General features: G+C 36.1%; 1 protein-coding gene across 1 annotated transcript in view; it reads right to left on the bottom strand.

Moving 5' to 3' along the window:
* MALRD1 (MAM and LDL receptor class A domain containing 1) overlaps positions 1–24,326 on the bottom strand; it is a 768,730-nt gene that overhangs the window by 157,628 nt on the left and 586,776 nt on the right. The window contains exon 34 of the mRNA XM_045062650.1: positions 10,313–10,514. Coding sequence (XP_044918585.1) covers positions 10,313–10,514 — 202 coding nt within the window. The remainder of the gene's footprint in view (positions 1–10,312; positions 10,515–24,326) is intronic.

Below are 24,326 nucleotides of genomic sequence, written 5' to 3'. Positions count from 1 at the left end.
ATTATAAATTATACATAAGTCACTGCTCTCTTGTCTGTATCGCATGAGGAGTATGATAAACACATGAACACTTGCTTCTGTGTGTTTCAACGGGAAGTAAGTTAGAAACACTACTTTAGAGTGCAGGGGATTTGTAGGCAAACTGATTTTGGGAAAAGTGATTCTGAAACAAGCAGAAAATCCCACAATCAGAGCTATACTAGCTCCATCAAGAAGTAAAGTGAAACCAGAAAGAGAAAGAAAGAAAGAAAGAAAGAAAGAAAGAAAGAAAGAAAAAGGAAGAAATAAAGAAAGAATCTGAAACCAGCAGAAAATCCCAGAATCAAAGCTATACTAGTTCCATCAACAAATAAACTGAAACCAGGAAAAGAAAGAAAGAAAGAGAGAAAAAAAGAAAGAAAGAAGGAAAGAAAGAAAGAAAGAAGAAAGAAAGAGAGAAAAAAGAAAGAAAGAAAGAAAGAAAGAAAGAAAGAAAGAAAGAAGAAAGAAAGAGAGAAAAAGAAAGAAAGAAAGAAAGAAAGAAAGAAAGAAAGAAAGAAAGAAAGAAAGAAAGAAAGAAAGAAAAATGTGAAACCGGCAGAAAATCCCAGAATCAAAGCTATACTAGTTCCATCAAGAAATAGCAATTCCATCCTTGCCACCATATATTTTCCAGGTCTTTACCCATTTCTTGCTCTGACTTGTGATTTCGTGTTGCGTTTGGACATTCCAAGTCAGAGATGCAAAAGTTTCAAACTTCTCTTGAAAATACAGTGACATCTTAATGTCCAAAGAGTTAATGGCAAGAGGTATGTATTCAATAAATAGTTCTCAAATTGATGAATACTAAATCAAGGAAATTTTACTTTCCTTGATAATAGGCAGTTAAATAACAAAAATGGATACAATAATGAATGAATTGACAAACTATTTCCATTGGTTTAATAAGCCACAAAATAGGGTAGATCAGAAAAAGAGAAACTGGGAGGTTATTTAAAAAATATCCTCCCAACGGATTTTAATCAACCTTTACCAACTAAAGCTATCATACATTCATATGGACATTATGGGTTTTTACCAACTGCTTCAGTAATTTCATGAAATTTTACATAAAGGACTTTTGCAAACAATGCTCTCTCCAGATATGAATAAATCTGCTCTTTTTGTTTTGTAGTAAGTCTCAGGATAGGGAAAAGGAAAAACAAAAACTAAAACTAAAGCTAAAACACCTGAGATAAGGGGTGAGGAACTGGCATTGTTAACTAACTTCCATATTCCCAGTAACTAAGACATTCCTCTGATCACCGCCTTCTGCTTCATTCTGTGCTCTACAGAAAGTTACGATTCCTGACGTTTTGGGTCTTTCTTTGTCCTACAGGATGTTGAGTTTCACTGTTCACTCACTTAGTTTGGGAAGCAGTTGAAATACCTTTCTTACAGCAATGAAAATTATTTCACACTGATAATTTATACTGAAACACAGTGAATGCTTTCATGATTTTCATAGAAGTTCAATAAGAACCTTAAGTCTCAGGGATAATCTGATGGATTTTTATCTTTATGATTAATATGTTTAATGAAAGAAAAATTGATTTCCTGTTTTGAAAGGAACTTCAGTTTTAAAGGGCAGGAATTAAGCTCTTGCCAAATATTGCCATACTCAATGACATAAATGGTAAAATGTTCATTACAAAATATATCAAATATAAATTGGTAATTGTCTCCAACATATATCTCATTAATAATACTCAAAAATATCACAAAAAGATCACTGTAGGACTATAGGAGGGGGAAAAGATTTTACACACACACACACACACACACACAAACACATATATATATATATGTATATATATATATATATATATATGTATGTATATATATATATATATATACTTCAGAATTCTTGATTGGAGGATATTTTGAGTTATAATTTTATGTTCCTATTCCCTGAAGGACCCTTCATAAAGTACAAAAATTTCCATTTCTTTTTACATTAATAATAGTTATCTCTAATTGGGAGTATAACGGAATCATTTTGGTCTTATTTAATTTCAATATCTAATAGCTGAAATATTCCCAGAAAGATGGAATGTGACCTTTGTTTGGACTAAAGGAAACAGAAGTGTGTGGCACTTATAGAGATATGTGGGGAACATGCAGAGTATATAAGTCAGGAGGGCTAATCTGGCTTGTCAGAAGGGCTACATGAAAGAGAAAAGTCAAAAGTCTGACAGAAGAGACAAAAGTAAGGGAAATCTAAAATTTTCCAGAAGTTGGATCCAGTGTGGAAGCTGATAAGAACCCGAGATGCCAGATGCCAAACAGAAAGTAATCATTATTTTCAAAGTGAAGAGCTATAGCCACTCAAGGCTAAGCTAAAATAAATACAGGAGAAAGCTGAAAGAAATTCAAAATTTATATATAAATTTTGCGCAGGCACGCACATGTACACACCGGAGGGTTGTTTGAAGCCATAAAGCTCTTCACTAGTGATAGAAAGGTGGAGAAGGCCTGGCAGGGGATATTGAGCAACAGAAGCAAAAAAACAAGAACAAAAACAAAAACAAAACAAAAACAAAAAACAAAAAACCTGAGACTGTGATAGAGGAGTGAATACCCGACCGCTGGATCTCCTGCTCTCCCCCAGCTCATATGGAGGTTGCAGACTTGAAAGAAAATCAAGAATATATTTATGGAAAATCAAGAGCTGAGGAAACAGAACATATTTCAGAGGCCCCCAAAGAGTTATCACTTCTACTCAACATCAAGGTTTGCTACGATTATATCAAACCGCTTCCTAACTACAAAAACAGTGATAGCACGATAAATGACTGAAATTGCATAAATGAAGAATTTTCTGCCATCATATAACCCCAAATAATCTAAAACGTGTGTGAATGTGGGAACATATATAAAAATATAAAATGGTAGAGTTGCTGCTGGTCATTTGTTTCTTGTCATGAAGCCTGGAACCCAGAGAGACCCTAGTGGATAACAGATTCATTCCTATTTTATCATTTCCAGATGGTGCTATGCTCCTGGTCAGATATATCTATGCTAGCGTGACCTCTACTACACATGATGTTGGACCAGGTTACGTACTTGACCTAATTTAATGCTATTCACTTGATGGCTCTATCCCATATTAACTGCAACTTTATTTAATAGTTTAAAAATTCCCCAAATGCTGAACTCTTGACTTCTAAATTCGGGGCCATTATTATTAAATGCATTCCTTTTTAAATTCATGCTTCGTATTGCTTCCAGTATACATTTCCCAAAGGAAGATTCCTGCTCAAAAATGGTTCTCTAGTGCCTTACAGGATTAAATCCACTGTCCTTACAGGATGAAGTACCACTGTCCTAATGCCTGACTCAGCCTCACCTATGTTCTCCCTATCAAATCTAAAACTGCCAAGGAATAATGAATGTTTCAGATATGACGGTATTATACTCTTTGCTGGCTGGGAAGGGACCAGGAAAGAAAATGTCATTGTCAATCCTGTGAGTGGAAAAACTTTTACTTAACAGAAATATTGAGTATTTTGGCACCGATCAGTTACTAGATTTTTTCTCTAAGTGTAGAAGGCTTGAGATGGAGAGTGGGAAGCTCTCTCTCCATCACACTCCATATACAACTGAAGGACATCTATAAAGAGTTTTAAGCAATCTGTGAGGGAATATTGTTCAATTTCACGCACACTTTGGAAATAGCTGCTGTACATGTCTCGGGAATGTCAAAGGAGAGAGAGATGATGGCTGGTGGTAGAGAAGACCACTCAGGAGTCAAATATAATTCTACGTGGTCTTTCAGAGACCTCTCAGTTGTAGTATCTTGACCACTTCTATGAGCCAACCAGAGAAAGTGGTTGTGATACCACAACTTCCATTAATAGGGCACTGGCACTAAAGACAGAGATAAACATAGCTGTTTAATTGAATCAATATTAACTTTTGCGAAATATTAATAAGTAGCTTTACCTAAAGTTTGTAGTGTTGAATTATCATTACTTAAAAAACACATAATTTTTAAGACTAATTTTTGCCTTTCTGATAAAATGATTAAAAGTGATTACTAGGGGCTCCTGGCTGGCTCGGTCCGCGGAGCATGTGACTCTTGATGTTGGGGTTGTGAATTTGAGACACCCATTGGGTGTAGAGATTACTTAAAAATAAAATCTTTAAAAAAAGTGATTACTTTAAAATATATTGGGTTATCTTGTCCCATGTGCGATTCTACAGAAGGCATGACTAACATTATGTTAATTATATTACAATCAAAAAGACCAGAAGGGGCAAAAAAGCAAGGTCAGTATATTTTAGAACTTGGACTGATTTCCTAATTGATTAATCATGTGCTCCATCTGGCATAAACAATCTAGCCCACCATTTCTTTAGACCTGTTTTTACCAAAACCTGGTTATTTCTCGAACTTCATGTTTTCTATTTTAAGTTTATATTAGCGAAAATAACTCATACATATAAACCCATTTATTCTTTGTTAAACCAAGAAAGTTGTGTGTTTTATTTGTTTGTTTTCTATTTTTCCCATTTCCAACTGTTTCCACAAAGAGTGACCAGTTCTTTCTGGGTAAAATGTTCTCACATGCCAGTAAGATGTTATCAGAAAAAACTGTTATCAGAATTGTTGAAGTCACCTGATTTTTAATTTAAAAAAACTTCTTACAACAGATTTTTTAGTGAAGCAGTGTCACTTTCTTACTCAATTTCTTAGGCAACAAACAAACAAACTTGTTTTCATAAAGTCTGGATATTTTCCAGATAACAACATATGTGTTCCAGGGAATCAGGAAAACCATAATAAAAGTAGACTCTAATAGCCCAAGAGAACAAAACAGAGCCAAATTGACCTTGGCAATGAAAAGCTCCCAAAATCTCTCAGACACACTTGGCCTGGTAAAACAGTTGGCCTGCTGAGTATTTCTGAGTGAAAAGAAAGGATTTAGCAAAGGTTATGATAATTTCCAAAAATGACTAGGAATTTAGGAATTGATTATTGTTTCCATATGATAGAGAAATTACTAAATCACCACTCCATGATTATATATATAAATAAAAACACATATATATAACACACATATATAAAGTATATATAAAACTTATACATTAAATATTATGTATACATTTATATGTCATACATAAATAGATGCATATGTTTATATGATCATAAATAAATATGTTTATATGAAAACATCAGTGTTCACATAAAAGCATTAATCTTTAAGACAGAGAGTTAGAACAGTAACTTGTGGTTTATCTTCAGGTTCAGTATAAGGTACTTGTCAAATACAGGCTAATGGAGTATGGTTCATATTGGGACTGATTTTTCTATGGTTTTCATTTGGATTTCTTCCCCCTAATTTAAAACATTCCTTCCAGCCTGACGATCAGCAGGAAATCAAGCAAGAACCATTGCATAGTATAATATTCAAGTTTCCCCAAATGCAGTGAAGGGGGAATCCGGGTCTTGCTCCCATAAGCCTGCTTGGTATTAGCTTTTAGTGCCATTTTCTGCTTCTTGTGGTGTGTGTGTGTGTGTGTGTGTGTGTGTGTGTGTGTGTGTGTTCCTTTAAATGTAATGTCCTTCCCAGAGTAAAAAGGAATTATCCCATCCTTTGATAAACTATGAGGACTTCATGGCCCAGAATAATAGATATAAAGGCTAACAATATCCAAAAGCCAGTAAGTGAACTGGGGTTGACTGATTTTCATTTTCTTTCGGCTTTTTGTACATTAATCACTATTAATTTTAAAATTAGACCCATGATCACTAAATGAATCAAAATTATAAGAATGAACCATACATTAAAATGTTTTAAGTAATTTCTCTACAATTGCTCTACCACTTCTGATATAAAATGAATATCTACTCTGTATCATATACTGATTTAAATTTATTTTATATTTTTCCCCAGCAACCTAAAAGTTAAAGATCATTCATTGTCACTAGAATTAAAACACACACACACACACACACACCACCACCACCATCACCACCACCACTACCAACAACAACAACAACAGCAACAATGACAGGATAATGGCAATGGGGATTTTTCAACATAGAGGACCCAAAAATGACAGAAAATAAGCTATGCATATCACAAAATACCATGTAAGATATATTAGAGGAGAGCTGCAAAGTTCAAGTGAAGAGAATCTGCAAAAGGGGCTGGCTTCCTGTGGGGAGTATTAAGGATAAATTCATGACAAAAGGTGGCTTTGATCTGCCCTTGAAAGTGGAAAAGCATTTATACAAGAGGAGGTAAAGGGCAGGGCATTCCCAGCCAGAGAAGTGGCAGGACTAAAATCATGGAAGTGAGAGAATATGGGGCACATCTGAATAGAAGCAGGAGGTCCTACTTTAAGGGATTATTTTATGGACAGAGACAGATAAGACAAGAGTTGTACTAAAGGATAAGAAATATACTGAGTATGCAATTGAGAGCCGCTATGGATTTTTCGTCTTCTTTATAACTTGTATGAATTTGTATATTTTGATTAGTTTCCCTTTTATTTCTTCTCTCTACATTGAAGTACAGACAGATAATTTATTATTCCTGGTCAGCTTTATAATTTGGTCCATATACTGCAGACTATCCATGCTTGATTATGATTAAAAGAAGAAGAGGAATGGCCATCATGCAGACATGAATGATGTGGAGATTAGATATGAAAGAGTATAGCTTTTAGGGGACTCTAAGTATGGGCTTGGTCAATGCTATGCTTCCAACCAGCTCTTTTAATTATGATGGAGTGACACAGGGACCATTAGAGATTGTTCATAGTGTGCATGGCAGGGGAGTAGATAGACCAGCTTCCTAAACAAGTCTTCAAAGACAGTGGAATTAGCCAGTTTTACCCTCTGATGTAGTTCATCTTACTTGCTTCCCTCTCATTTTTCTGTGTTAGATTTTCAGTATTACATTTAATTTTGGAACTTAAATCCTTCCAATAAACTTAGCTTCTACTTAAGTTAGCCCTAGTCAGATTGTGTGGCTTGTAATAAAAAAAAATATATTTTTGATGTGTTGAATAAGAAAGATGTAAGGTCTACTTTTCTGGAACTTACTTCATAATAGGTGCTAGAAGATGAATTTGGTAGCAAGTATAAGTGACAGTAAATTAGATAAATCAGTTATGCAGCCATTATGGAGATTCCTGTGAATAATAAGGATGCCTTGAACTAGAGTTTGGGCAGTAAAATGGAAGCAGGGGGTGGGGCGCGGGAAGAAGGCAAAATCTATAGAATTTGCTGCTTGAGGTGTGTTTAGACTAAGGGAATGCAGGGGTAAACACAAACACACACACACACACACACACACACACACACACACACACACACCCCAAAACAAAAAAACTTATATTCTTATCTTCCCTTCCAACCCCAATCCAGGACAGCACACAGCACATTCTCAACAAACACTGACTCAATAAAGGGCAGGCCTGCTCAAGTTCACAACACACTGTGCAGTGATGAGTCTTCTCTGACTACAATGACACCTCTGCTTTCACCTGTCGGCCCTAACCCCTGAAACCTCCTTAACTGCACCCCTCCTCCTTCTCCCTGGACTCTCTCCCTCTCTTGGTCATTCTCTATGCATTCCTTCTGCTTTCCTGATCCTCTTGTACAAATCCAGTCCTGATCATAAAATGGCAGGTTTGGAAGGGACTTTAGAGATCATCTACTTCATTTTCCTGATGATAAAACATGGTCTCAAGAGCTAAAATGATTTTCTCAAAATTATACATTTAGGCATGATTTAGACTCATGTCTCCAATATTTTAGTCCATTTGTCACCTCTCCACCACTCAATACATGTTTGCTCCAAATGTCAGATATAACACTTTAGGTAACTACTCTCTCCATACCTTCAAGTAGATCCAATGAGGTTGCAACTGTTTATTTGGTGGTGTTGCATGCTCCCTGGCATATCACTATGGGGTTCCACATACCCTCATTTGAGAAACATTGGTTTAATGCAGGATTTTCTAAAAACATCTGCTTGAATCAACCATGAAGCACTGTTGTAAAAACTATGCCTAGAGATTCTGGATTTTGGATGGGGACAGGGTGGGGGGGTTGGTGGAAGCACTTCTTTTACAGAAACGTATAGAAAGAAGACAACTTGTGGTTTAATGCCAAATGTCTTACTGTTTCTTTTTTTAACTACCCTTGAAAGTATAATCTGTTCTGTAATATAGTAGGCAACAACCCAATTATACTGACGCAAATGTTAGAGATCCTGCTCATACGATCAGTTATAACCATTACTGTGATTATTTAGAATACTGACGTTTCAGCCCATGTTTCCTACACCTTGTGATGGGTTCTGGAGATGAAACAGACATGTTTCTCCTGCTCTTGAGGAGCTCAAAATTAGTCGGAAGTGATAACGCATGTATGTGTACGTACATAAATGCATGTTTGCATGTGTGTGACAAGAGCTAAGAATAAGTAGGCGAAGGAAAGAAACGGAAGGAAGGACAGAGAAGGCTTCAATGGAATGGTGACTGGGAGGAGCTAAGAATAGAAATGACCAAGAACATTTACTGTTGGAAAGACAGAGGTTTGTTTTTGTTTTTTCCCTCATACACATAGTGACAACAAAGAGTGTGGTTGTGGATACAGGCACATTTGCAGGTGGAAAAGATGTTTAAGGGAGTTTGTTACAAACGGCAGTTATTTTCTATTCAAAGGATACGGGAACATTGGCAGAGTGAACAAAGTTCAAGGGAGCAGCTGGGAGATTTGAGAATTGTTGTAGAAAAGCAGTGCCAGGAATGGGAAAAAGATGTGTGCGGGACCCTGGACTGCCCAGCTAAGGTGATAAAGCAACATTTTTAATGCCCTCAACAGCATGACTAGCAGCAGCGTGGAAAATATAAAGGGTTATAGTAACCCAGTTTCAAAGACTGGTAAGGTCATTATGACTGAGAATGACATAGATACTTGTATTTATTCTACAGAGTTGGTCTGATAAATAAATGTGTTAATACATGCAAAGTAGTCAGCACAATGCCTGGCACATAATTAGAACCCAAATTTATCTCTAAAAAATTGGACATAAAATAATTCAAAGTGCTGACTGACAGTGGAATTGAGATGTTGGATCATTAGATCTGGGATTATTAGCGGGAAAAGTATGAAGAAGCTGTTTAATTGGGGGGGGCGGGAAGCAGGAAGTATTGAGAATCTGGGATTATATTTTTTCTTATTATGCTGGAAAACAGGTTTAGGAAGAGTAATCAGGAAGTAGAGGATATAATGATCAGATGAGATTTTCAGCCCTAAAATTTCAGATGGGATGATAGGACCCAGGATGTAAGTGTGGGAGCTGGTTATGGAGGAGGAAGACTTATGAAGGTGACTAGAATTGAGAAGGTTAATATTTCACATAGGCTGAATAACCTGGAAGGTGAAATTGCCCAGGATTTAGGTTCCAGAGAAAAACCATTAGAAGGATAAGAACCCATACCTGTGGCCTTAAAAAGAAGAAACGTTTTTACGTTTTTAAATTTTTAAAAATTTTTATTTTTTTTAAACTAATCTCTACACTCATTTGGGGCCCAAACTTACAACCCCAAGATCAAGAGTTGGATGCTCTACTGACTGAGCCAGCCAGGGATCCTCAAAAGAAGAAACTATTAAATAGTCCTATAAAAATAAAATTTTGAAAGAGGCATAGCATAGCCATAAAGGCAATAACCCTATTATTTAACTTTGAAAATCTGAAGACTTTATAAAAAACATATGGCTACTTCAGTGGGAGCGTCGTAAACAGCAGAAATTCGGATTTCAGTTCAGGGAATGATTTCTTACAAAAAGAGTTACTGACAAGATTCTAGGATTGTTTATGCAATAAAGAATTCTAGAATTCTAGATTGTACAGTAGAAACACTGAAGAGAAGGGAAATAGCCTAGAGAATGAGGGAAAGTGAATGTGGATGGAAAAGATGGTTTGGAAGACGATGGGTGACCAGAAGCATCTTTACCTTGTATACTATTGCGAACCTTCAGAAATAAAGAAAGCAGACAATAATACTCTTTTAATAGAATTAACTTTCCTCTATGTCTCTTCAAGAACTGTAATTGAAGTAATTTGGTTGCCTAGAGGACATGAAAACTTTATGGTTAAGCTCATTGCCAGAAAAACTTTACCTCCTACAACATATTTTGTTCTTCCTTCAACGGACGAATGGTACTGTACCTGGACACAAATGTTATTCATCAGGAATTCCCAGTTCTTCTATTTTTAGATAGTAAAAACAACACTTGCACATCCCATCTACTGACGAAATTACTCACCTCCAAAGACACATTCTGGGGTGAAAGAGATGTCATCAAGGGCTACAAAAATGTCTTCACTTCCAGCCAAATCAGCTTCAAATGCCACTTTAAATGCACTGTTACTAGAGAGCAGTACATATCCATACATCCAACCAGTTCTTTTATTTCCAATCACTGACCACACCAGGATGTTCAGCCCAGATTCCTCAATGGTATATACCTAATAATGGGATGGAAAAAAAGAAAGAAAGAAAAGGCAACTCTTTATGGTTTGCATGTTGTACATATATGGCATCCTGGTTTAATGAAAGAATAGAGTCTGCCAACGTGACAACACAACACCTTGACTATGATATTTCTATCTGTACATAAGGGGATTACAAAGTGAGTTGTGTTTTCTTTAAGTTGTTAGACCTTCGTTTGGTTTGGTGTTGTCATGTCAATTTCCGTGTATCATATTAGGTATGGCCAAAACCTAAACAATCTTCAGAATCTATAAGAGCTGGAGAAAATACTAAACTAGAATTTCTCATTGCTAAAGGACTTCGTCCATGTTTCACTGAGGTTGTTTTAAAAGAAGAGAACGCTTACAGTAAGTGAACATGATCGTATACATATTTATGTATATGTACCTATGTGTGTACATATACATACGCATTTCAGAAGCCAAAACAATGTGCAGAACATATTATTTTCACAAACAGGAAATCTTCCTGAATTAACTAACATCAGTATCTAAGACCTTTTTTTTTAAGTGCAAGGACTATATATTTAACAAATAAAAAGTGAAATAGCAATAGAGTTAGCTTTAAAACCAACCACCATGCCAAGTCCCAATAATCTTTTTAAACTGTAAAAACAATTCAAAACAAAACAAAAAATGCCACTTCCTAGTGCTCTTCAAAAAAATCTGTATTTTAAACAACAACAAAAACAAGTAAGGTTGTAAACATATTTTTCTGTATTACCTTTTTGTACCTAACTTTCAGTTATCATTTCCCTAGAAATGATAGTTATATATATTATAGTTTGTAATATAATTTAATAATCACTTGCACAACTCTTTCTTTTACACGGGAAAAAATATGACCCAGAGGAAAGAAAACCCATGGACAGTAATTTTCTTCTATCGCAACGGTGTTTTTGTCCAATGACATTCCTCCCTACTAAAAAAGTCTTACTTTCTCTCTTAAGATCAAAATTTATCTAAAGATAATTTATCCTATAAAAGTTTATCCAAAGTTTATATTACCAAGGAAAAATGATACCACTCATTCTGTTGCATGTAATGTTAATACTGGCATTCCACAAATATTCCCAAGAGCCACTAAATAATCTAGAGTCAGAAATTAGCATGCTGCTAATGTTCACTATTACAAAAAGTCTAAGTTTGAAATCCATAGATATTTATCCAAAGGATACAAAAATGCTGATTCGAAGGGGCACACGCACCCTGATATTTATAGCAGCACTACTGACAATAGCCAAAGTATGGAAAGAGCCCAAATGTTCATCGACTGATGAATGGATAAAGAAAATGTGCTATATATATATATATATACACACACACACACACACACACACACACACACACACACACACACACACAATGTAATATTAGTCAGTGATCCGAAAGAATGAAATCTTGCCATTTGCAATGACATGGATGGAGCCAAAGTTATTATGCTAGGCAAAATAAGTCAGAACGACAAATATCATATGATTTCACTCATATGTGGAATTTAAGAAACAAAACATATGAACATAGGGGAAGGGAAGCAAAAATAAAATAAAAACAGAGAGGGAGACAGACCTTAAGGGACTCTAAAATACAGAGAACAAATTGAGGGCTGCTGGTGAGGTGTTGGGTGGGGGGATGGGCTAAAAGGGAGATGGGCGTTAAGGAGGGCACTTGCTGGGATGAGCACTGGTGTTACATGTAAGTGATGAATCACTAAATTCTATTCCTGAAATCATTATAACACTATATGTTAACCAACTCAGATTTAAGTTTTAAAAAAATCCACTTCTTAATGGAAGCTAAAACAATAAAAAATACATCACGATGATCATAAACAAAGAAAAACAGAAAAAATGGCCCAAGGTTAGGAAACATGAAAAGTGAGATCTAACATCAAGAGTGTGGAAAAGCACACATTTTCTAGCAAAAATCACTTTTTATATTGATTCCTCAATAAGCGAAATAAGCTAAGAGTCAATATGAAAGGAATTTGGGTCATTTGAGTGTTTCCCATCTCACACATAAGCAAACACTCATCCCAAAGAGCATTCAGTTCAAGGATCTGGTGGGTACCTATTTCTAAAATTAAATTAAAATTTTTAAAAAGAATTAAGAAGGTAAGAAGCTTCCAATTCAATATAATAACAGGACAACTTTACAAAATCAACCTAAATTGAACTGTCTCAGTCTCTCTCTCTCTCTTTTTTTTTTCTTCATAAATCCTAGGTTACATCACAAAGATTTAAAAGGGGATGGCTTTATTTTATTTATTTTATAACTCTTTTTTCTGGAAAAACCAATTTAGAAGATCAAATTACATGAAAATAAAACCCAATACTTCCTGTTTTTCAAAACCCTAGTATAAATGTATTTTATTAATATATCTATTTTTATCGTTTTTCACCTCATTTTTCTCTCTGCTTTCAGTCTTCTTCATCTTCAGTTGATCTTACATGCTCACGCCAAATTCCATTTCCTCCATCCTTCTTTCACTCTGCTTCTCCCAAATCCACCACCACATCCCTGCCTGTTCTCCCTCCCCCTGCGCCCCATCAAGCCTATCAACTCTCCAATAAACTTCAACCCATGTCATCTCATTATTTCGCCCTAGTATAGTCCACATTAATTCTGAGCAATTTCACCAATTCATTATTTAACGCCAGTGAAACTTTTTGACAATCTCATGGGCTATTTCAACCGTAACATGTATTATTAAATTGAATAATTGCATGTTATGTCCAGTGTTTCTGTAGCCACAATGGCCAATGGTAAAAGTAAGAGGATCGTGTAAAGACTCCAGATAGTGATTTTTTTTTATATGGCCAATGAGAAACCCACAAAAGGATAACATTATGTATTTCTGTCTTTCAATGAAAATAATGTTCACTGTCCAGAAAAATTGTTGTGATAACCATCAGCAAAATAATTATGTTTAAAAAACTTTTTAGGGGCACCTGCGTGGCTCAGTCAGTTAAGTGTCCAACTCTCGATTTCGGTTCAGGTCATGGTTTCACGGTTCCTGAGATCGAGCCGCATATCGGGCTCTGATCAGCTCAGCGACTGCTTAGGATCTCTCTCACCCTCTCTCTCTGTGCTCCTGAACCACTAGTGTGCATGCACATGCACACACTCTTTCTAAATAAATAAACTTAAAAAATTTTTTAAAACATTTACTTCTTTGAAAAAGTAGAATGGCTAATATCCTTGAAAAATAGTTCAATTTGTTCCTAATTTTATATTTTATTACACATGTTTTACTGAAAAACAATTTCTGTTGCAATAATAACTTACTATTTGAAATAGCTTCTCAAATCTGCAACTGGACAAATAATTTGGCTGCTTCTATTTTGATATTCTAAATTTTGGTTGGATGCTTACCCACTGATATCATAATAGTCAACATTATACGTTATAAAACATTTTATCATGATTTTTATCACAAAACAAAATGGATTCAAAGAAATATATAAGCATATTGTGTTTAGACATTATAATCAAGATATTATATTCAAAGATGATGTCATAACTGAAACTATTTATGATACAGGGCAGGGAAAACTTGAAGAGAACTTGCTAAATCAAAACGCAGAATAGAATTATGTGTCATATACATACAAATATTATAATAATATCCAATTAAATTTATGTTAAGTTTTTTGAGGAGGAAACTCCTCCACATTTATTTAGTACAAGCATACCTTTGGAGGAAAATATCAACAGATATAAAGAGGTAATAGAAAATATGAGTGTTAATAATTGAATTACAGGACAGTATGGAAATGAGAAAGAAGCTATTTCGATAATGTCCGAGTATGTAGGTTTTCCAGGTAAAAAAATTGGAAGAGTCTGAATAGTAGATTTTCCTGAAGTTCCTCTCCTGAAGCCAGTCACAATCTCTAAGGGCCTACAACACAGAAGGTAGGCTGATGCTGACTTAAACTCTCTTAATGGACACTTCTGGATATTAGAAACAATTTATCTATTTCACTATATATTTACCTTATTGAAATTAGTGCATGAAGTGCATAAGTAAGATGAAACCTTGCCTATACATGGTCCCAGTAATTCCCAGCTATTCTGCTAGATGTCTGTTCATTAATCACCACTGATAGCACAAAGCAGTGAACTGAGCTACACTTAATCCATATCAGTGCAGTTTCTCTTGATTCATTTGCAAACACTTTAATTTATATAATAGAAGAAAGAAAAAATCAAAAGCAATGAAAGAAGAAATTTGCCTCAAAAAGAAGTTATAGGCTATAAACTCATTTAATTAAAGATAGAAATAATCCATATTAATGAGAATTTAGTACATTTACATACATTATGTTATGTGAACCCTACTACACATGTGGGCCTATTGACTGCCCTCTACAAATCTGGATTCGAGTTGTAGAGAGATATTAAACAATTCATTAGTCGTACACAGCACAGACTTACAGTCCTCCATATAGCATGTAAGGAGATTAGAAATCATCATTCCAGTCTTCGCAACAAGGAAAAGGCTGAGCTGAAAACCAACAATTGTTCTTAGATCCATCAGATAATTATTGTCACAGAGTAATCATGACCACTGCCCCCCAATTTGGGGAGAAAAACAGGCAGACACAAAGAATCACAACTTACCAGGGCAGAAGCCCAGGCAAAGAAACTCCTGTGGGAACCAGTAGTAGGGTAGGAGAACTTGGATTGAAATTGATGAATTGCTGGACTTGTCACTATGGCTAAGTTTCAAAGTCAAACATTCTTGAAGGGATCCCACACTTTTGTGAACTTGACTTCTAGGAGCCCTACCAGTCTCTCACATTGAAAATCAGAGAAAATTTTGGCAAATAAAGAGGAAAAGTAGCCATTTTGAAATATACACAAAGCATTCTGTTCTTCCTGGCAAGACTTGCCCTTAAGACAAACTACTTAAAGAAAAGAACCTCACTGGAGAAAAGAAAATACCTAATTCCAACTCCTGGTACCGTTCCAGGTGGGGAAAGAGAAATTCCAGCCACGTCTACCCTTCCTGTCTTATATCAGGAGTGGAAACACAAACAAACAAACAAACAAACAAACAAACCAAAAACTGGAAAAGCAATTGTGAAGGATACAACCCACGGATACTAAAGGACTCACTGAGACCTAATCATAGGCTCCAAACTTACTAACACATGAGGAGGGCTTCTGTGTAAGAACAGGGAAATACAATGAAATAATAGCACACTGAAGGCCTTGTTTAGAAATAAATCTCTCTGGGAACCCCAAGATAACAGGGAAGACAAAAACAAAGACAACAGAGGAAATTATAACTGACATCTATAGTTACAACAGAGAGTAAACATATCCTAACCTCTAGCCAGATACACATAAAACCTCACATAAAAGGCCTAATTCCTTCTACCCAGTACATCATGGCAGTCTGTCAAAAAAGACAAAAAACACAGTTTGAAGAGACAGAGCAAGCATCAGAAACTGGTTTAGATATACTACAGACATGGGAATTATCAAGCAGGGAAGTAATACAAGTATCATTAATAAGATAAGGGCTCTAATGGAAAAAGTAGACAGTAGGCAAAAATAGATGGATAGTATAAACAGAGAGATGGAAACTCTAAGAAACAATCAAAAGGAAATACTGGAAATAAATAAAAACACTAAAATTAAGCATGCCTTTGATGGGTTCATCAATAGACTGCACACGGGAAAGAATCAGTAAGCTTGAAGGTATGTCAAGAGAAACCACCAAATCTGAAATGCAAAGAAAAAAAAAGACTGAAAAAAATGGAACAGAATATCTAAGAACTGTGGAATGGTTACAAAAGGTATAATATGCATAATGTAAATACCAAAAGGAGAAGAAAGAGAAAGAAAAGAAGAAATATTTCAAGTGATAATGAATGATGCTTTCCCAAAATTAATGACAAATCCCAAACCATAGATCCTGGAAGATCTCTGAACACCAAATATTTGTCTACACCTGGTCATATGATATTAAAACTGCAGATATCAAAGACAAAAGTGAAAATCTTGAAAGAAGCCAGGTTGTGGGGGAATAGCTTACTTATAGAGAAGCAAGGATAAGAATTACATCAAATTCTCCTTAGAGCCATGCAAACAAAAAGACAGTGGAATAAAATATTTAAAACACTGAAAGAGAGAGAGAGAGAGAGAGAGAGAGAGAGAGAGAGAGAGAGACTCCAAATTAGAATTCTGTATCCAATAAAATTATTTGTCAAAATAAAGAAGAAATAAAATTTTTCTCAAACATGAGTTAAAGCAATTTTTCATTAGTACACTTGCCTTGCAAGTAACGTTAAAATAAATTCTTTAGAGAGGAGGAAAATGATATCAGTCAGAAAATCAGATCTACATAAAGAAGGATGTTAGAGAGGAATATATGAAGTTAACAAAATAGTTTATTTTTTATTATTAATTGATCTAATAAGTAAGAGTTTGTTCAAAATAATAATAGCAATATTGTATTCAGTGATTTTAGTTTTGGCATAAGTGAAATAAATGAATGGCAGCATATCTAGGAGATGGAAAGGAGGACTTGAGAATATTGTTTATAATGTACTTACACTACCTATAAAGTGGCATAGTGCTATTTGAAAGTGGACCTAGATTTACAAGTGTAAATGCATACTGCAAACTCATGGGCCAAAGATTAAAAAAAAGTTAAAAAGTATAACTGATATGCTATGAAAAGAGAAAAAAAAGGAATCCTATAAAATGCTCAATTAAGACAAAAGCAAAACAGAGTGGAGGACGAGAAAGAAAGAAAGAAAAAAAAAGAAAAGAAAGAAAAGGAAGAGGCAAAGGAAAGAAAAGAAAGAACAACATCTCCCAGTATAAAAGAGAAATAAATATGCTAGATATTTCTTTATCCATTCATCAGTTGATGGACATTTAGGCTCTTTCCATAATTTGGCTATTGTTGAGAGTGCTGCTATAAACATTGGGGTACAAGTGCCCCTATGCATCAGTACTCCTGTATCCCTTGGAATACTATGTGGCAATGAGAAAGAATGAAATATGGCCTTTTGTAGCAACGTGGATGGAATTGGAGAGTGTGATGCTAAGTGAAATAAGCCATACAGAGAAAGACAGATACCATATGGTTTCACTCTTATGTGGATCCTGAGAAACTTAACAGAAACCCATGGGGGAGGGGAAGGAAAAAAAAAAAGAGGTTAGAGTGGGAGAGAGCCAAAGCATAAGAGACTCTTAAAAACTGAGAACAAACTGAGGGTTGATGGGGGGTGAGAGGGAGGGGAGGGTGGGTGATGGGTATTGAGGAGGGCACCTTTTGGGATGAGCACTGGGTGTTGTATGGAAACCAATTTGACAATAAATTTCATATATTGGAAAAAAAAGAATATGAGATACAGGCGTGAACATTAATAAAGATAATCCAAAAAACATGCTAGATATTAAGCCAAGTATGAATAATCACTTTAAATGTTAGTTTTCTAAATATACCAATTAAAAGGGATTGTTACAGTGAATTAAAAAAAAAAAGACCCAACTATATGTTTTCTATAAGAAACCCAGGTATCAAGGCACAGATAGATGAAAAGTAAAGGGATAAAGATACACCATGCTAATATTAATGAAAACAAAGCTGGAAAACCTATCTTAACTTTGGACAGAGCAAATTCAGAGAAAGGAAAATTGACAGGGACAAACAGGGTATAACATAACGAAGACAGTGGACAAATCTCTAAGAAGACATAACAGTCCTAAATGTGTATGCAGCTAATAGCACATCAAATACCTGAGGCAAAAACTGGAAGAACTACAAGGAGAAATAGATTAATCCACTCATACAGTTGGAGACTTCAACATCCCTCTATCAGCAATCAGATCAAGAGGCAGCAAATCAGTAAGGTTATAGCTGAACTGAGCAGTATCAGTCAACTTTACGTTTGTAGAATACTTCAGCAACAGCAGAACTCATATTCCTCTAAAATTCACGGGGAACACTCAGAAAGACTGATGACATTCTGAGCAATCAAATACACTGTAGTAAATTTAAAAGAATAGAAATCATACAATATATGCTTTCAGATCACAGCGGAGTTTAACTAGAAAACAGTAACAGGAAAATAGCTGGGAAACCCAAATCTACTCGGAGATTACACAACATACTTCTTAATAACACATGGGTTAAAGAAGAAATTACAAGAAAAAAACCCTAAAATTATTTCAAACTAAATGAAAATGGAAGTAAAATTAATTAAAATTTGTGGGACACAGTGAAACAGTGCTTACGGGGTCATTTTATAGAATTAAGTGCAGGTAGTAGAAAGGAAGAAAGATCTAAAATCAAGCATCTGAGCTGCTTCTTTGAAAAGAGTGATAAAACTTCTAGTCAGGCTACCTAAGCAAGAAAAAGAAGATGCAAGAATAAATATCAGAAGTGAAAGGGGAGCTATCTTTACTGATCCTGTAAAAAGATAAGAAAGGATTATTAACAACTCTATGTCCACAAATTTGATAAACTAGATGAAATGTACTAATTCCTTGAAAAGGCATATCTTATCAAATTTCACACAAGGACGAATAATCTGATTAGGCCTATAATATTAAAGAAATGAAATGAATTATTTAAAGAGAAAGCACCAAGCCCAGACAGATTCATTGGTGAATTCTACCACACATTTAAGAAATTATACCAATTATCTATGATCACAACCACAAAACAGAAGCAAAGGAAACATTTCCAAATTCATTCTATGAGGGCAGTTTTACCCTAACATCAAAACCAGGCAAAGACATCACTAGAAATAAAACCTATACACCGAGATCTCATATAGATTCAAAAATTTCACCAAAATATTGGCAAATTGAGTCAAGTATTGTGTAAAAAAATCATAAATAACATTAGGCGAGATTTATTCCAGGTATGCTAGGCTGACAAACATTGGAAAATCAATTAATGTAATCTATTATGTCAGCAGGTTATAGAAGAAAAATCATATAATAATATTGATAGATGCACAAGAAGCAGATGACAAAATCCTATACCTATTCATGATAACAACTCTTAGGAAACTAGAAAGAGGAAAGAAGCTTCCTCAACTTGATAAAGAACATCTTTAAAGAACCTAGAGAAAACCCCATTCTTCATGGTGAGAAACTATACACTCTCCTGCTAAGATCAGGGAACAAGCAAAAACAAGTGCCTTCACTGCTTCCATTCAACATTGTACTGGAAGTTCTAGCTAATGCAATAAGAAAAAAAAAGATATAATGATCATGAACAAATAAAAATGCCTTTGTGTGCAAGTGACATGATTGACTATATAGAAAATCCCACAGAATCAATAACAACAAAAAACTCCTAAAACTACTAAGTAATTTATAATAAAGCAAGGTGGAAGGATACAAGGTTAATATACAAAAGTCATTGATTTTCTTATAATCCAGCAATGAACAATTGGATTTGAAATTAAAAACACAATACTATTTATATTAGCACAAAAGTACATGATTCATATGAAGAGCATTATAAAACTAATTGAAAGAACATGGAAGGTCTAAATAAATGCATGATATTCCATGAGGCAGCCTCAATATTGTCAGATGTAGGTTCTCAACTTGATATATACATTAAAATCCCAGTCAAAACCTCAGCAAGTAAGTGTGAGGCGTCTGTCAAACTCTTTTAAAGTTTATAAGGAAAGACAAAAGACATACAACAGCCAACACAATATTGGCGAAGAAGAAACAAAGTCAGAGAACTGATACTACCCAACTGCAAGACATTTTAAAGCTACAGTAAACAAGGCAAGGTGGACTGGTGAAAGAACAGATGAATTGATCAACAGAACTGAAAAGGCAGCCTGGGCACAGACCCACATATAGTCAACTGATTTTTGATAAAAGAACAAAGGCAACTCAATGAGGAGGATTAGTATTTTCAACACATGATACCAAAACAACTTATTCCAATTGCAAAAAAGGCAATCCTAGATACAGAACTTCCATATTTCACCCAAATTAATTAAAAAATGGCTTACAGGGGCGCCTGGGTGGCGCAGTCGGTTAAGCGTCCGACTTCAGCCAGGTCACGATCTCGCGGTCCGTGAGTTCGAGCCCCGCGTCAGGCTCTGGGCTGATGGCTCAGAGCCTGGAGCCTGTTTCCGATTCTGTGTCTCCCTCTCTCTCTGCCCCTCCCCCGTTCATGCTCTGTCTCTCTCTGTCCCAAAAATAAATAAACGTTGAAAAAAAAAATGGCTTACAGACTTAAATGTTCACTGGCAAACTATAAAAATACTAAGAGGTTATATAGGAGAAAATTCTATGTGGTCTTGGGTTGTGAGATGACTTAGCTATAAAACCAGTATCATGATCTATGAGTGAAAACATTGGTAAGGCGAACCTCACTGAAATTAAAAACTCCTGAGGTGCCTGGGTGGCTTAGTTGGTTGAGCATCTGACACTTCATCTCAGCTCAGGTCTCCATCTCAGTGTCTGTGAGATAGAGCCCTGCGTCAGCAGGGAGCCTGCTTGGGATTCTCTCTCTCCCTCTCTCTCTGGCCCTCCCCCACTCACACATGCTCTCTAAATAAATAAACAAACAAACATTTAAAAAAGCAATTAAAAACTTCTCCTCTGTTAAGGACACCCTTATAACAATGAAAAGACAACACAAAAACTGAAGAAAATATTTTAAAATACAAATCTAATAAAGGCCTAGATCCAAAATACTAAACTCTTATAACTCAAAAATAAGAAAACAAACAACCCAATTACAAAAGGGACAAAAATCTGAACAGACACTTCACCAAAGCAGCAATACAGATGGCAAAAAAGCAGAGGAGAAACACTCAACATCAGATATCATCAGGGAAATACAAGTTAAAACAGCTAAAACACCTATGAGGACAGCCAAAATCCAAATCACCGAAAACATCAAATCCCAGCAAGGAAATTTTCTCATTGTGGATGGGGATTCAAAATGGTATAAATACCTTAGGAGCCAATTTTACAATTTCTCACAAAATTGAACATACTCTTACCATATGATCTAGCAATTCTGCTCCCAGAGGAGTTGAAAACTCACATCCATACAAGAAATTGCTCCTGAATGATTAGAGAAGCTTTATTTATAATTGTCAAAACTTGGAAGCAACCAAGAGGTTCAATAGGTAAATGGGCCAACAAACACTGGTGCATGTGTACAATGAAATCTTATTTAGGGATAAAAGAAAAATGAGCTATCAAGCCACACAAAGACATGAAGGAACTTAACTGTATATTTCTAAGTGAAAGAAACTAATTGGAAAAGGCTATAAAACTTCTAGAGGTAATGTAGGAAAAAATCTAGGTGACCTTGGGTTTTGGTTTTGGTTTTTGTGTGTGTGGGGGTGGGGGGTGGGGGGGGCAGTTGTTGTTGTTGTTGTTTTTGGTTTTGCTGGTTTTAGTTTTCGAGTAAGAGACAAGTTTATGGATAATAGTATGGAACAGAGTGGGTCGATGTCAGGGCTTGTAGTAATGAGCTTCCCAGTAATAGACAAACAGGCAGGAATAGTCCAGACAGATAAGCAGACAGACAGACAGAGGGACAGGAAAACAAAGCCGAATGGGTGAGAGGCCAGGACCAGCCTCCGCACCTGTCGACGGGCTTCAGATCCAGTTCTGCCCTAGAGACCTAGAATACGGGCAGGGCTGGCATGGGCCTCAGTTCTCATAGTGTTCATTCTCTTCACTCTATCTCCTCACTCCTTGAAGCCAGGGGACGTTTTCCCTGTGGTTTCCTAGACTATGGGACAGTTGTTCCAGGAGTACAGGGACACAAAGGGCCAAATGTCTTGGAGACTCCCTGGGGAGGTGGAGGTCTGGGTGATGTGGGGTTAACAGCAACAAGGGGGAGAATACACTCAGTAGGACCCCTGTGTCTGGAAAATGTACCCCACACCTTGTCCACCACACCAACATGGTGGGGTAAATAAAGTTTCAAGGGTAATTCTAACTTTATAAATTTCTGGAACATGTAAAACTATAGACATAGTAAGGAAGACCAGTGATTGCCAGGGATGTGGGAGAGGGAGGGAGGGAGGGAGGGAGGGGGTGGGTGAATAGTTTGAGCATAGGGAATATTCAGGGCAATGAAACTATAGTGTATAATATTGTAGCTATAGGTCATTACACATATGTGAAAATCTGTAGAATGTGCAACACCAGGAGTAAGCCCTAATGCACTCTACAGACTTTAATAATAAAGTGTTAAGGGGCACCTGGGGGCCTCAGTTGAGCCTCCGACTTTGGCTCAGGTCATGATCTCACAGTTCATGGGTTTGAGCCCTGCGTTGGGCTCTGTGCTGACAGCTCAGAGCCTGGAGCCTGCTTCAGATTCCGTGTCTCCCTCGCTCTCTGCCCCTCCCCCACTCACATTTTTTTCTCTCTCAAATGAACATTAAAATTAAAAAAATAATAATAAATAAATAATAATAAATAAATAATAAATAAATAATAATACTGACTCCTCAATTACAAAAAAGTGTGCCAAAGTAATGTAAAATATTAATAATCATGGAAACTTGATGTGGGAGGTAGATGGGAACTGTGTGCATTCTGCTCATTTTCTCTGTAAACCTAAAACTGCTAAAAAATAAAGTATTAATTTAAAAAATACTAAAAAATACAACTACACACAGTATAGAAATTATGGAGCTAATATGGAATTTCCCTTATTTTCTTTAATTCACTCAATTGCCTAGTTTTGAAAGGTTTATTTATTTTTGACAGAGAGAACAAGAGCAGGGGAGGGGCAGAGAGAGAGAGAGAGAGACAGGGACAGAGGATCTGAAGCTGGCTCTGTGCTCACAGCAGAGAGCCTGATGTGGGGCTTGAACTCACGAAATGTGATATCATGACCTGAGCCAAAGTCAGAAACTTAACTGACTGAGCCACCAGATGCCCCCACTCATTTAACTATTTTATTGGAAAAACATAAATCTCTCATTCATTTCAACACCAATTAAGCAGTATTCAAATGGTCACTTGGTCTTCTAAACACATTCGCTCTCTCTTTTCTCCCTTGTCTCATTCCATCAAGCTTTCTACGTCCAGTATTGGACATTTAAAAAAGTCAGGTGGCACACAATCTCTTACCTTACAAAGGTCAACTACTTACCCCAATTTCCTCTAAAGAAACCAAGCATCTTTGCCTGATCAGAGGCAGATTCCCCTGATCAAAGTAGCAGGTATGTTAAGCTAGCAGTTTTCTAGAACTGGGCCTCACAACACAGGTAATAAAAATGTCCTTCCAATGGTATCAAAATTTCTTCAAGCTCTCTCTGCCCCACCCCTTCTTCCACATCTCATTACTCTCTCCATGAGGATCCCTTGCCACTCCTCCTAAACACCAGGGACACTCCCAACTTGGAGTGTTGCACTGTTGGTTTTTTTTTACTCTCTCTCTCTGTTTGAAATGTTCTCCCATCTCAGCCCCCATATTTGCATGGCTCACTCCCTGGTCTCTTTCAAGAGTTGGGTCAAAATTTACATTCTCGGTGTGGTCCCCTCTGACTATACCCAGCTCTACCAATCCACTTACTTGGCCACACTTTTGTTACATGGTCTTTTCAAAGACTACCCAACTTACTTATTTATCACATTTCCTGTTTAATGTCTGTCTCCTCATCATAGCATATCCTCTTGGGGCAGGGAATTTGTTTTGTTTACTTAGGTATGCCTAGAATACTGTCCTGTACATAGTAAGTGCTCAGTAAACATTTGCTAAAAATGAAAGAATAGAAAAGTTCAAGATTTAAGAACTTTAGGGTTGGAAAG

This window comes from Felis catus, chromosome B4 (assembly GCF_018350175.1).
Source record: "Felis catus isolate Fca126 chromosome B4, F.catus_Fca126_mat1.0, whole genome shotgun sequence".
NCBI lineage: Eukaryota > Metazoa > Chordata > Mammalia > Carnivora > Felidae > Felis > Felis catus.
This window is presented reverse-complemented; position numbering and strand designations above follow the sequence as displayed.